The sequence below is a fragment of the Vulpes lagopus genome, chromosome 2 (assembly GCF_018345385.1).
Source record: "Vulpes lagopus strain Blue_001 chromosome 2, ASM1834538v1, whole genome shotgun sequence".
Classification (NCBI taxonomy): Eukaryota; Metazoa; Chordata; class Mammalia; order Carnivora; family Canidae; genus Vulpes; species Vulpes lagopus.
In genome coordinates, this window is record NC_054825.1 from 164059796 (window position 1) to 164073594 (window position 13799).

The 13799-nt window shown below is 49.1% G+C and overlaps 1 protein-coding gene across 4 annotated transcripts in view; it reads left to right on the forward strand.

Moving 5' to 3' along the window:
* Positions 1-13799, forward strand: part of PLEKHA4 (pleckstrin homology domain containing A4) — a 27279-nt gene continuing 13480 nt past the window's right edge. The window contains exons 1-13 of one of the 4 annotated variants that reach the window (XM_041743467.1): positions 1-494; positions 930-1019; positions 2173-2280; positions 3553-3625; positions 3739-3839; positions 3997-4106; positions 4654-4869; positions 5240-5519; positions 6531-6608; positions 8546-8593; positions 8732-8812; positions 8964-9113; positions 11468-11566. In XM_041743467.1, the coding sequence (XP_041599401.1) occupies positions 936-1019; positions 2173-2280; positions 3553-3625; positions 3739-3839; positions 3997-4106; positions 4654-4869; positions 5240-5519; positions 6531-6608; positions 8546-8593; positions 8732-8812; positions 8964-9113; positions 11468-11566 (1428 nt within the window). In that variant the 5' untranslated portion in view covers positions 1-494; positions 930-935. Of the gene's footprint in view, positions 495-929; positions 1020-2172; positions 2281-3552; positions 3626-3738; positions 3840-3996; positions 4107-4653; positions 4870-5239; positions 5520-6530; positions 6609-8545; positions 8594-8731; positions 8813-8963; positions 9114-11467; positions 11567-13799 lie in introns of those variants that run through there. The other 3 variants (XM_041743468.1, XM_041743470.1, XM_041743471.1) reach the window with 3 other exon arrangements.

The window sequence follows — 13799 nt, forward strand, 5'->3', positions numbered from 1 at the left end:
GGGAGGAAGACAGAAGGGGAATCTGAGAGAGAGGAGGAAACAGCGTCGGTGGGGACAGAGATAGAGAGAAGGAGGAAGAGCTAGAGGGTGGGGGTGGGGGGGGGAGAACGAAATGGAGACCTGAGGAAGAGACTCTGTCAGCCCGAACGAAAAAGATCTGGAACAGAAACAGAAAGACTGGAAGGGAAAGTGCTGAGGTGGGGGGCGGGGAAGAGAATGAGTGAGAGAGAGACTGGAGGAGACAGATTGAGAACCGGAGAGACCAGGTGAGGCCAGAGACAGAGACACTCGGAAAGAAAGGGAAGAGTGATCAGAAGAGGCAAGAGACCAAAAAAAAAAAAAAAAAAGCAAAAAAGCGTGTGAGTGAGCAGGTGAGAAGGGAGACAGGTCTGAGAGGTAGCCCCCTCCGCCCCCCCAGAAAAGGAGGGACACTGCAGCTGGGAGCCCCAGCACCCACACTGTCCTCTCGCTCCGTCTTTGGGACCCCAGAGCTGGTAAGTTCCCTGGCTGGCCTGGGAGGGAGTGCCTGGGCGTGCATTCCAGGCGTCCCAGGGCTTGGCAGGAATGGCTTGGGGGCGTGTGTGGGAGGGCAGGAGACAGGTAGCTGGGGGCTGCTGGGAAGAGCCAGAGAATAGGGGCTCCCTGAGCACAGAGAGGGTCAAATTCCTGGCGAGAGTGCAGGGGGCAAGAATAAAGGAGCCCCTATTCTCTGTCTTGGGCTGCCGGCAGCTGCCAGTGCCGCCCACCTCTGTTGGCATCGCTCTCGGTATGCAGTCCCGGGCCAGGGCCTCCCCCAGCCCCCCAGTCCCCAGACAACGGGCTCTTTCTCCTCGGCCTCCTCCGACCTGCGAGCCCCTGACCCCGGCTCTGTCCCCAGCCGGGTCAGCTGCTGAGACAAGGCACACAGCCCCTTTCTTTCTCTCCCCAAGCCCTGGATGGAGGAGGGCAGACCCCGGAGCAGCCTCAGCCTGGCCAGCAGCGCCTCCACCATCTCCTCTCTGGGCAGCCTGAGCACCAAGGTTGGAGCTTCTTGGAAGGGCTGGGGAGGAGGGCTGAGCTCTGGGCTGCCCCATCCTCCTGTTTCCCAGCCCAGGGTTCCGTGCCAACCCAAGGGATTCCCCGTTGCTAAGAGCAGTTGCTAAGAGCAAGGATCCGTAGCAGTGGGCTCTGCTACACCTAGTAAGGTCCCAAATTGCCCATCAGGCCCAGCTAGGAATTCAGAGGCACTCCCAGCTGTCCCCACCCCTTCGTATTTTCCTAATTTAACCAGAGTAATGATCCTGCTGGACTCTGGTTGCTAAGATAGGGCTACTCCCCAGCCATGAAGCTCCCTCCAGGAACTCAGGCAGTGGCTGCCCTTGACTGGGACCTAGAACTCCCTATCCTACCTCTAGCCATCCTACCCAGTTCTGAAATCCTATAAGGAAAGACCTTTCTCTGACAATGAGGACCCAAGAGGCCTGAGACACTTGTGTCACAAATAGTCACCCCAGGCCAAAGTCTAATGACAACACTCATTTCTTTGTCGTCTGCCACTCTGTTTACTCATTTCCAGTTTCCCCAGTCCAGAATCTAGAGATTCAGTCCCAACCTTGGTCAGCGGCATCCCCAAGGAATGGCTTCCTGTGGGACTGGCTGTGTATGCCTGAGATGCCTGCATGGACTGGAGAGGGGGCTCCCCTCTATTGGCAAGGAGGACTTGGAGCCATCTCTCTGCCCTGGATGTGGTTGCTAAGAGATGTCACTCCCTGGCACTGAGGCATCCTCCCATTCAGCTGACCCATCACCAGGGACTCAGCATGGAAGTCTTTCCTGGTTATGGGGACCTCCCAGGCAGTATTTCCAATTCTGATCCCAAAGACTGCACAACATTTCTGGCTCTGGTGGCCAACGGCATCCTCTCCTTGGCAGCAGACCCTTGATTCTCCCATCCCTCCCCCATCAGTCAGTAGCTTTTTCTTTTGCCTCAAACACCCCCTAGCCAGTCGCCTATTCAAAGTGTCTGTCAACTGGTACCATGCACTTCCAATTCTGATCTCAAGATTCAATCCCCTCCTTGGCTTGGTTTCTAAGGGCAGCTGAGTGAGGGCCTTGGGTTGCCTGCATCCCGTGGCATCGCCTCCCCAGGCCGATCCAAGGCCCTGTTCATCTCTGTCCTCCATCTCTCCTCAGAAGCCTACCCGGGCAGTAAGCAAGGTGCACGCCTTCGGGAAGAGAGGCAATGCGCTCAGAAGGGATCCCAACCTCCCAGTGCACATCCGAGGCTGGCTTCATAAGCAGGTGGAGTGAGCAGGAGAAGGGAAGGGACACTGAATGACGCTGGATGCTGGATCCCTGGCTGTCCATTGTTTCTCTTCTTCCCAGCCTCCAAATTTGTTTTGTTTTGTTTTCTAATGGTGCTTCTCCCCTTTTTATGCCATTGTTCCCCACACCTGTTCATTCATTCATTCAGTGACCACTTCCTGAATATTTATAACGTGCGTAGCCCAAATAAGACAAATAAGTATCAGTAGTCTGTTGGAGATGGGGTGGGCAGGGATGGATAATACATGAGCATATTTCAGATGGTAGGGATTGCTATGAAGAAATAACACAGATGGGATGCCTGGGTGGCTCAGTGGTTGAGCATCTGCCTTCGGCTTAGGTCGTGAACCCTGGGTCCTGGAATCGAGTCCTGCATCAGATTCCCTGCAGGGAACCTGCCTCTCCCTCTGCCTGTGTCTCTGCCTCTCTGTGTCTCTCATGAATAAATAAATAAAATCTTAAAAAACAAAACAAACCACAGGAGGATACGCACAAAAGTCTCAGTGGGATGAGAGGCACAGTTTGACTCTTGGTCAGGGAAGGCATCTCTAAGATGACATTTGAGCCAAGAACTGACCAGAAGGAGCCTATCATGCTGGGGTCAGAGGGAATCTGAAAGCGAGCTCTAGGAGCGCTCAGACTCCAGAATAATCAGACCAGAAGTCTTAGTATGCAAAATTCCTGCCTATATGTTGTATAGTAGCTCATTTCAACCTTCCAGTAACTTCCCAATCCCCGATTAACTAAAGTATCTAGCCAGGAGATGACTAGTCTAATGGCATAGTTTGACAGGGGTGGAGCTAGGAGACCAACTCAGGTCTGACTGTGTCCAGAATCTGTGTGAGCTCAGCCACCACACTCTAGCTTCCAGCTCTCCAGCTCAATCTATTGCATCAGACATGTGTCTGTTCCTCTCCTCTCTCTGGGTTTCTCTGTCTCCAGGTGTCACTGTCTTTTCTTTCTTTCTTTTTAAATTTTATTTATTTATTTGAGAGAGAGAGAGAGAGAGAGACAGAGAGCACAAGTGGGGAGGGGCAGTGGTGGAGAGAGGGAGAAGCAGACTCCCCACTAAGCAGGGAACCCACGTGGGGCTGGATCCCACGACCCCAGGATCATGACCTGAGCCGAAGATAGACTCTTAAGTGACTGAGCCACCCAGGTGCCCCCCTGGGTGTCACCGTCTGCCTTTCCACATTTCCTCTCCGCACTCCCCTTCTACTCAGGCCTCCTCTCTCTCTGTTTCCCCAGGACAGCTCCGGGCTGCGGCTCTGGAAACGCCGCTGGTTCGTCCTCTCCGGCCATTGCCTCTTCTATTACAAGGGTCAGTGCCCTGACTGGGGAGGGATGGACGCCCCCTCCCCCCTCCCCGCCCTTTCCCTTAGCTTCCTGGCCTTCAGATCCTGCGCTGTCGCTGACCCCAGCCCTCTTCTGCAGACAGCCGCGAGGAGAGCGTCCTGGGCAGCGTCCTGCTCCCTAGCTACAGTATCAGGCCCGATGGCCCAGGGGCCCCGCGAGGGCGGCGCTTCACCTTCACCGTGAGTCTGTCCATCCCCCGCGGGCACTAAGGCACTAGGCCGTGGGGGCGGCCGGGGGAGCATTCATTATTGGAGCTAAAAAGGCTTGACCAGGGTCCACGGCATCCTCCTTTTTGGAGGGCCCGGGCGTCGGGTCCCCAGCTCTCTCTCCCCGCAGGCTGAGCACCCAGGCATGAGGACCTATGTTCTGGCCGCCGACACGCTGGAGGACCTGCGGGGCTGGCTGAGGGCGCTGGGCCGGGCTTCTCGCGCGGAGGGGGACGACGGGTGAGTCTAGGTCCTGGCCACGTCCCAGACCTCTACCTCCAATCTGAGCCCATCTAACCGTCCCACAGCCTCTCCCCTTTACGCCAATCACAAGTCTTCTGGCTAAGGAGACTCCGCCCTTCAGGCCCCACCTCCAGGGACCTTCCTGTCTTCCAATCAGCAAAAAGTCTTTCTCTTCTAGACACCGCCCACCGTTTTGCCCGGCCCCACCCCTTCATCAAAATTCCACACTCTCTGATTGGCTCCCTCAGAAGTCTCCACCCCCGAGGCTGCCACCTAAGGAATGTCAAATATAAGAGGAAAGTCCCAACTTTCCCCAGGTTTTAGGCTGGAGACTCGGACTGGATGGACCTTGTAGCCCTGACACTAGTCACTTCCACACGAAGGGCCTTGATTTTCCCATCTGCGAAGTGGGAACAATTTACAGTGCACCACCTACCCTTTCTTTTATTCTGTGTAGGTTCCCGTGTGCTAATCCACGAAATGGGAATGAGGGCTGGTTATGAGGTACAAAGGAGTGATGTCTTTTTCTGTGCTCACTTATTAGTGGACGACCCAGGTCACCTGCACGTCCCCAGCCTGGAGAGGGCCCTGGAGGCCCCGGTGGTCCCCCAGAGGTGACCAGAGGGGAAGAAAGACATGGCTTAGAGTCACCAGAGGTGGCTCGGCTCTCCAGAGGTCGTGGAGGACCCGGACTGCTCACTCCCAGCCCCATAGCCGATCTCCAGTCTGGACCTCGGATCCGGAGGACCAGGAGCCCCGAGTGAGTTGAGGGAGTCTGGGTTCAGAAGGTTCTACAGGGCTGAGCATCAGAGGAAAAGCTACGTTGGGGGCATGCCTAAGAGAGGTGGGGACTGGGTCTGTTTCGGGATATGGCTTAGTGCTTTCTCCCTTTAGTGGATGTGAGTTGCTAGAGTTCTCATGGGGTCGGAACCCATAGGGGGAATATCCTAAGGAGGAGATGCCACAAAGGGAGAAATTATTATTCAGTATCTGGGTAATAGAGGGGAATTCTACTATAAAGGGACAGTGAGACACACTGAAAGGGGATGTGTCCCCATGAGGCTGACTGGGTGGGTAGTGGGGAAGGGGGCTCCAGGTCACCCAGTTCCCCTATTCTCTCCTCCCAACAGCCTGTTCACACCCCTCTCCCGCCCTCCCTCCCCTCTGAGCCTCCCCCGGCCCCGTTCTGCTCCTGTACGCAGACCCCCTCCATCCTCTGGTGACATAGCACCTCTCGCCAGACCTCACACCCCTCTGAGTCGCATCGATGTCCGGCCTCCCCTGGATTGGCCTCTCCAGCGCCAAACACTGTCCAGGCCACCCACCCCCCGACGAGGACCCTCTTCTGAGGCTGGGGGAGGAAGGCCCCCCAGGAGTCCCCAGCACTGGAGTCAGGAGGCCAGAACACAGGTGGGCAGCGAGGTAATGGTGAAGGGGACTGCATTTCCCATATGGCCATGGTCTGGTCTGCAGGCCATGGTCCCCTGGGCACCATGGGGCTTGTGGTTCAACATAATCAGGGCTGGGGGCATCCCCTGTGGCTCAGCGCTTTAGTGCCTGCCTTTGGCCCGGGGCCTGATCCTGGAGACCGGGGATCGAGTCCCATGTCGGGCTCCCTGCATGGAGCCTGCTTCTCCCTCTGCCTGTGTCTCTGCCTCTCTCTCTGTGTCTCTCATGCATAAATAAAATTTAAAAAATCTTTAAAAAAAAAAAAAAACATAATCAGGGCTGGGTTCAGATGGGAGGGCAAGTGGACTTCATCTCCCATCAGCCCTCAGGGCTGTCTTTTCAGCGCAGTCTCTGGCCATTACACCTTAAGTATTATGGGAGTTGTAGTCCAAAATACTGTCACTCCAAGACCATCCTGGGAGACGTGGTGTGATTGCATCCGTTTTGTGTCTCCAGTTTATCTTTCCCAGATGGTCACCTGCTATTTCCTCTGAGCATCATGGAACTGTAGCCCAGAATATCCACAGTTAACCACAAATGTGAGAGTAGACTGCAACTTTCATCAGTCCCTGGGGCAGTTTTGCCAGGCTTGTCCATTTATTATCATCCTATGTGTCCCCACAGTGGTACATAGCTGGAGAACAAGTAGTTGAAGTTCAGAGACCCAGTTTGTTTTTTTTTAAGGTTTTATTTATTTATTCATGAGAGATGCACAGAGAGAGGTAGAGACACAGGCAGAGGGAGAAGCAGGCTTCACACAAGGGAGCCCGATGTGGGACTCGATCCTGGGGCCCCAGGATCATAACCCAAGGCGAAGGCAGATGCTAAACCGCTGAACCACCCAGGGATCAGAGACCCAGTTTTGAACTTCAAAGAGTCTCTTAAGTTATATCAATTCTGGACACACCCACTCTAATATTTGTTACTAAAACAAGTAAATTTCTCAACATTTCTATTTAATATTCCTCCCAGGTCCTCCCCTCTGGCTCCTCCACGTATCTCCAGCTACCCCCGAGAGCTCCTGGGACACGGGCTTCCATGGTTTTATTGGTAGGTGTCCTGGGGCACCTTGAATCTGCTGGAGTCTGTCTTTCTTTCTTTCTTTCTTTCTTTCTTTCTTTCTTTCTTTCTTCTTTTTTGTTTTTTAAGATGTTATTTATTTATTCATTAGGGACACAGAGAGAGAGAGAGGCAGAGACGGGGCAAAGGGAGAAGCAGGCTCCATGCAGGGAGCCCAGTGTGGGACTCGATCCCAGGATCATGGGATCAGGACCCTAGCCAAAGGCAGATGCTCAACAGCTGAGTCACCCAGGCGTCCCCCTTTCTTTCTTTGTTATAGAGAATGTCATCTCCTGGACTAGTGTACCTAGAGAAGACTGGATATTTCAAGGCCTCTTGACACATACTTCTGTTTGTTTCCTAGGACTGTCACAAACTGGGTTGCATAAATATAGACTCTCTCTCCATTGATTCATATCATCTTCTAGTTATTTATTTCAGTTTAAATTTTTTTTTCCATGGAGACCATGTATGTTCTTAGTTAACTCCTAAATTCCTGATAGTTTTTATAGCTATTTGAATGGAATCTTCTTCTTATTTTATTTTATTTTATTTTATTTTATTTTATTTTATTTTTTCAAGATTGTATCCATTTATTCATGAAAGACACAGAGAGAGGCAGAGACACAGGCAGAGGGAGATGCAGGCTCCATGCAGGGAGCCCAATGTGGGACTGGATCTCGGGTTTCCAGGATCACACCTTGGGCCAAAGGCAGACGCCAAACCATTGAGCCACCCAGGGATCCCCCCCCCTTTTTTTAAATCATATTTTCTGGCTATGGATGGTGTAGAAGTATGCGATTGATGTCTGGAACTTCATCTTTCGCCTGGCACCCTTGCTAAATGTCGTCTTCTTCTTTTTTTTCTAAAGTTTTCTTGAAGTAATCCCTATACCCAAAGTGGGGCTCAAAGTCAAAACCCCAAGAACAAGAGTCACATGCTCCACTGACTAAGCCAGCCTGGCACCCCTGGGTTCTCTTATTCTAATTACTGTTTGATTTTCTTGATTTCTCTGGGTCGATGAGCATATCATTTTTTAAAAATTATTTATTCACAAGAGACACAGACAGGCAGAAACATAGGCAGAGGGAGAAGCAGGCTCCCTCTGGGGAGCCTGATGTGGGACTAGATTCCAGAATCGTGCCCTGAGCCAAAGGCAGATGCTCAACCACTGAGCCACTCAGGTGTCCTAGGTTTATCATTTGTAATAATGATAGTTTTACTTTTCTCCTTCCTATTCTTACATTTCTATTTGTTTTCTTTTTCTTTTATTATAGCACAGGTCAGGATCTCTAATACTGTGTGAATTTTTTTTTTAAAATTTATTTACTTATGATAGTCACAGAGAGAGAGAGAGAGAGAGGCAGAGACACAGGCAGAGGGAGAAGCAGGCTCCATGCACTGGGAGCCCGACGTGGGATTCGATCCCGGGTCTCCAAGATCGCGCCCTGGGCCAAAGGCAGGCGCTAAACCACTGCGCCACCCAGGGATCCCTACTGTGTGAAATTGTAACAATAGTACTGAATGTCCTTATTTTTAGTTGTAAAAGAAGTGTCTAAATTTTCTTTGCTAATTATTACATTGCTGCAGTTATAACAGAGTCCATTGGATTCTCCTAAAGCCAAGAAGCTGACATATGGTCCACTGTGCTTTGCTAAAGCTTGGAACAAAGCTAATAAGGGGGCTCCTGGGTGGCTCAGTCAGTTAAGCGTCCGACTCTTGATCTCAGTTCAGGTCCTGATCTCAGGGTTGTGAGTTGAAGCCCCTCATTGGGCTCCAAGCTGGGCATGGAGTCCACATTTAAGAAAAGGGGGTGGGGAAGCATATAAGGAGAAGGAGGTCTGTCAATAGAAACAAGGCTTAACTCAGCAATGAGCTACAAGAAAGACCTGACTGTCCACTTGACCTCTGGCTTTTCTCCTCCTCAGCCGGGTCCCCCCCTGGACTCAACTTTTCACCAAAGCCTGGAGACAGATGTAAGTTCTCTGTAGTCTAAGCCTTTCCAAGTTCTCAGAGTTGGGAGAGAATGCTTTAGATGGGGGTGGGGGTGGCAGGGATAACAGGGGGAAGAGCCAGGTCTGATCCAGAAGTAGCTCCTGTTCTCCTTTCTCCAGACTCTGTTGACCAAGCTGTGTGGGCAGGACCGGCTCCTGAAGAGGCTGCAGGAGGAGATAGACCAGAGGCAGGAGGAAAAGGTACGAGGCTTCGAGGAAAGACATTTGGCCTCTCCGCCTGCCTCTCCCTTCCTGATCTCCACCATGCCCAAGGATTTAGGAGGACACCTTTTCTCTCCTCCTGTGGCTGAATGTGGATTCAGAAGTCTAACCACCTTCCATCTTGGTGCAGGAGCAGCTAGAAGCAGCCTTGGAGTTAACTAGGCAGCAGCTGGGCCAAGCAACCAGGGAGGCTGCAGCTCCAGGGAGGGCCTGGGGGCGCCAACGCCTCCTGCAGGACCGACTGGTCAGCGTGAGGGCCACTCTTTGTCACCTGACTCAGGTGAGCATCTGGGAAGGAGCGTGTCCTCCCAGGAGACCTGAGGACTCTACAGGTTGTTAGTGAAAGGGACCTGGGGGCAGAGGCTCATGGGAAGGTTGTTCTTGAGAATTCCCCTGTGCCCAATTTTTTTTTTTTTTAGGAGAGGAGGGGCAGAGGGAGAGAGAGAATCTTTTTTTTTTTTTTTTTTGAGAGAGAGAATCTTTTCTTTTTTTAAAAAAATATTTATTTTTATTTATTTATGATAGTCACAGAGAGAGAGAGAGGCAGAGACACAGGCAGAGGGAGAAGCAGGCTCCATGCACCGGGAGCCCGACGTGGGATTCAATCCCGGGTCTCCAGGATCGCGCCCCGGGCCAAAGGCAGGCGCCAAACCGCTGCGCCACCCAGGGATCCCGAGAGAGAGAATCTTAAGCAGGTTCCACACCCAGTACCAAGCAGGACATGAGGCTCCATCTCACAGCCCTGAGGTCATGACCTAACCTGAAATCAAGAGTCAGATGCTTAAGCAAATGCACCACCCAGGCTCCTTGCTTCTCCCCAAGTTTTAAACCAGTCATCTTGATGGTCTTAAAGGGTAAGGGGGAAGCAGCCAAGAAACAGCAGACTTAATTTAGTGGTTTGAGAGGGGGAATTAGATATGAGCTACCTATCTTTGGATCTCAGCCCCTATTCCTACTCATTGTAGTTGTGTGACCTTAGAGAAGTTACTTAACTCCTCTGGGCTTTAGATGCCTCTTACATAAACTTGAAATGATAAAAGTAATATTTATTTCATGGAGTCATTGTAAGAATTTTATGAGTACATATATATTTATACATAACATAAATGAATGAATATTTAACAATTAAATAAGATATAATATCCTTTATATATTTGTATATAATATATATACCCTATAAATACATTTGTATACAAATTGCATAAATATCATATAAATATATACCATATAAATGTATATGAATATTTAACAGGTATCTGGTATATAGTAAGAAATATTTAAATGTTTGTCTATAATTATATACAGATATTATTATCTGTAAAATGGAGGCATTAATAATACTTACCTCATGAGAATTAAATGAGAGCTGGGGTGCCTGGGTGGCTTAGTAGGTTAAGAATTTGCCTTTACGGATCCCTGGGTGGCGCAGCGGTTTAGCGCCTGCCTTTGGCCTAGGGTGCGATCCTGGAGACCCGGGATCGAATCCCACATCAGGCTCCTGGTGCATGGAGCCTGCTTTTCCCTCTGCCTGTGTCTCTGCCTCTCTCTATATATATATCTGTGAATATCATAAATAAATAAAAAATTAAAAAAAAAAAAAAAAAAAGAATCTGCCTTTAGCTCAGGGCATGATCCCAGAGTCCTGGGATAGAGGCCGGCATTGAGCTCCCTGCTCGGTGGCGAGTCTGCTTCTCCCTCTCCCTCTGCTCCTCCCACTACTCATGGTTGCTTTCTCTCTCTCTCTCTCTCTCTTTCTCCTCTCTATCAAATGAATAATCTTAACAAGAGAGAGAGAGAAAGAAAATTAAATGAGAGCTAAGAACATTGCCTGGTATATGGTAAGTGCCTAAGAAATGTTAGCTGCGATGATGATGATGATGATGATGATGATGATGGTGATGATGGTGATGCTTCCCCGGGGGACATTTGGGGGTTGTGATCTTGAATCTGCAGATTCTGCCTCCCTAGGGGAGTTCAGGGGTAATCAGGGAATTTAAGGAAATCTGTTATTTGTCTACATTAGCAGCTCATTATAACAGCAGGTTCCATATAGATGTTGGGGATCCCAGTCTGAGCAAAAAGGCTCTTTTTTTACAAAATATTTTATTTATTTATTCATGAAAGACAGAGAGAGAGAGAGGCAGAGACACAGGCAGAGGGAGAAGCAGGCTCCTCACAGGGAGCCCGACGCGGGACTCGATCCTGGGACTCCAGGAACACACCCCGGGCCGAAGGGAAGCGCTCAACCGCTGAGCCACCTAGGTGTCCCAAAAGGCTCTTAAGAATTGTAGTCCTGGGATCCCTGGGTGGCGCAGCGGTTTGGCGCCTGCCTTTGGCCCAGGGCGCGATCCTGGAGACCCGGGATCGAATCCCACGTCGGGCTCCCGGTGCATGGAGCCTGCTTCTCCCTCTGCCTGTGTCTCTGCCTCTCTCTCTCTCTCTCTGTGTGTGTGACTATCATAAATTAAAAAAAAAAAAAAAAAAAAAAAAAAAGAATTGTAGTCCTTCTACCCTCCCCAGGGGACCAGGGATCAGGCTTTTCTTCCTCCTTGTCAGCTGGGAAAAAAATGGAGTGAGTGAAGATCTGGTGGGTGGGCATCCTGACCCTGTGTCTCCCCATTTTCGGGACCCAAGGAGCGAGAGCGGGTTTGGGACATCTACAGCAGCCTGGAACAGGAGCTGGGCACCTTGAGGGAGACCCTGGAGTACCTGCTGCACCTTGGTTCCCCCCAGGTATGTCCCCCGAACTTCACTCTTGCCTCCATTTTCCCCTGGAATCCCTTTTGGCATTTAAGCTCCTCCCCCTGTGTCCTGTCCTTTCATTTTAAACTCCTTATTGGACTTGCTTTTTACTTGAAGGCCTGCCCAGGTTCAGAACCACTCTCCCTTCTGGTTCTTTTATTTATTTTTTTAAGATTTTATTTATTCATGAGAAAGGCAGAGAAATAGGCAGAAGGAGAAGCAGGCTCTCTGTGGGGAGCCCCATGTGGGACTCAATCCCAGGACCCCTAGATCATGACCTGAGCTGAAGGCAGACACTCTCAACCACTGAGCCACCTAAGTGCCCCAAGTGTCCGACTCTTGATGTCAGGTCTTAAGAGGTTATGATCTTGGGTTGGTGGGTCCAAGCCCACAACACGAAACAAAACAAACCATTGACTTCTAGTATTAAATGTATACTCAAAGATTTAAGCTCTGCTGTCTTCATGTTAAACCCATACCTCGGGATCCCTGGGTGGCGCAGCGGTTTGGCGCCTGCCTTTGGCCCGGGGCGCGATCCTGGAGACCCGGGATCGCATCCCACGTCGGGCTCCCGGTGCATGGAGCCTGCTTCTCCCTCCGCCTGTGTCTCTGCCTCTCTCTCTCTCTGTGACTATCATAAATAAAAAAAAAAAAAAAAAAAAAAAAAAAAAAAAAAAAACCCATACCTCTTCTTCCTAAAATCCATCCCTCAACTCCAATCCCCCACCTACTGGTGTTAAATATCACTCAATACCAGCAATGTATGACAAGAACTAAATTAGGTTTATTATAGGAATGCAAGGTTAATTAACATTTGAAAATCAGGGATCCCTGGGTGGCGCAGCCTGCCTTTGGCCCAGGGCATGATCCTGGAGACCCAGGATCGAATCCCACGTCGGGCTCCCGGTGCATGGAGCCTGCTTCTCCCTCTGCCTGTGTCTCTGCCTCTCTCTCTCTCTCTCTCTCTCTGTGACTATCATAAATAAATAAATTTTAAAAAAATTTAAAAAAAATTGAAAATCAGTCCATGTATTTCACATTTTCTTAAAAGGAGAAAGGTCACATGATCATCTCAATAAATGCAGGAAAAACATTTGACTAAATTTAACATCCATTAATGATAAAAGCTCTTAGCAAAATAGGAATAGAAGGGAACTTCCTTAATCTGATAACATCCGAAACAACCTACAGCAAACATAGTTGGCAGTGAAATATTGAGAACTTTCTGCCTAATAGCTGGACTAAGACGAGGGTGTCTGCTATTACCAGTTCTAATTAACATTGTCCTAGACAGTACAAGTCTAGGAAATAAACGTATAAGGACCAGAGAAGAAGAATTAAATCTATTTTTATTTACAGATGATACATGATTCTATAAATGTAGCAAATCCAAAATAATTTCCAGCTATGCTATTAGAATAAACAAATTCATCAAGGTCACTGAACGCACGGGTAGTATGCAAAAATCAATTATCTTCTATGTTAGCACCAAATGAATAGAGAATAAATATTTATAAGCATTAGTGTTTGTAATTGGAATAACAAATTAAATATCCAGGAAAAAAAAATCTAATGAAAGATATACAAGACATCTGTTCTGAAAGCCACAAAACATCACTGGGAGAAATTAAAGAAAACCTACATAAATGGAGAGATATATCATGTTTGTAGAAGGAAAAATACATAATGTAAAGAGATAGTCTCTCCAGATTGATTTATAATCCCAATACACATCTTTCTTTTTCTTTCTTTCTTTCTCTTTCTTTTTTTAATCTTTTTCTTTCTTTCTTTCTCTTTCTTTTTTTAAACATTTTATTTATTTATTCATGGGAGACACAGAGAGAGAGAGACAGAGGCAGAGACACAGGCAGAGGGAGAAGTAGGCTCCATGCAGAGAGCCTGATGTGGGACTCGATCCCAGGTCTCCAGGATCAGGCCCTGGGCTGAAGGCGGCGCTAAACCGCTGAGCCACCCGGGCTGCCTTTTTTCTTTCTTTCTTTCTTTCTTTCTTTCTTTCTTTCTTTCTTTCTTTCTTTCTTTCTTTCTTCTTTCTTTCTTTCTTTCTTTCTTTCTTTCTTTCTTTCTTTCTTTCTTTCTTCCTTCCTTCCTTCCTTCCTTCCTTCTTTTTTCTTTCTTTCTTTCTTTCTTTCTTTCTTTCTTTCTTTCTTTCTTCTTTCTTTCTTTCTTTCTTTCTTTAAGTACTCTCTACACCCAAGGTAAGCCT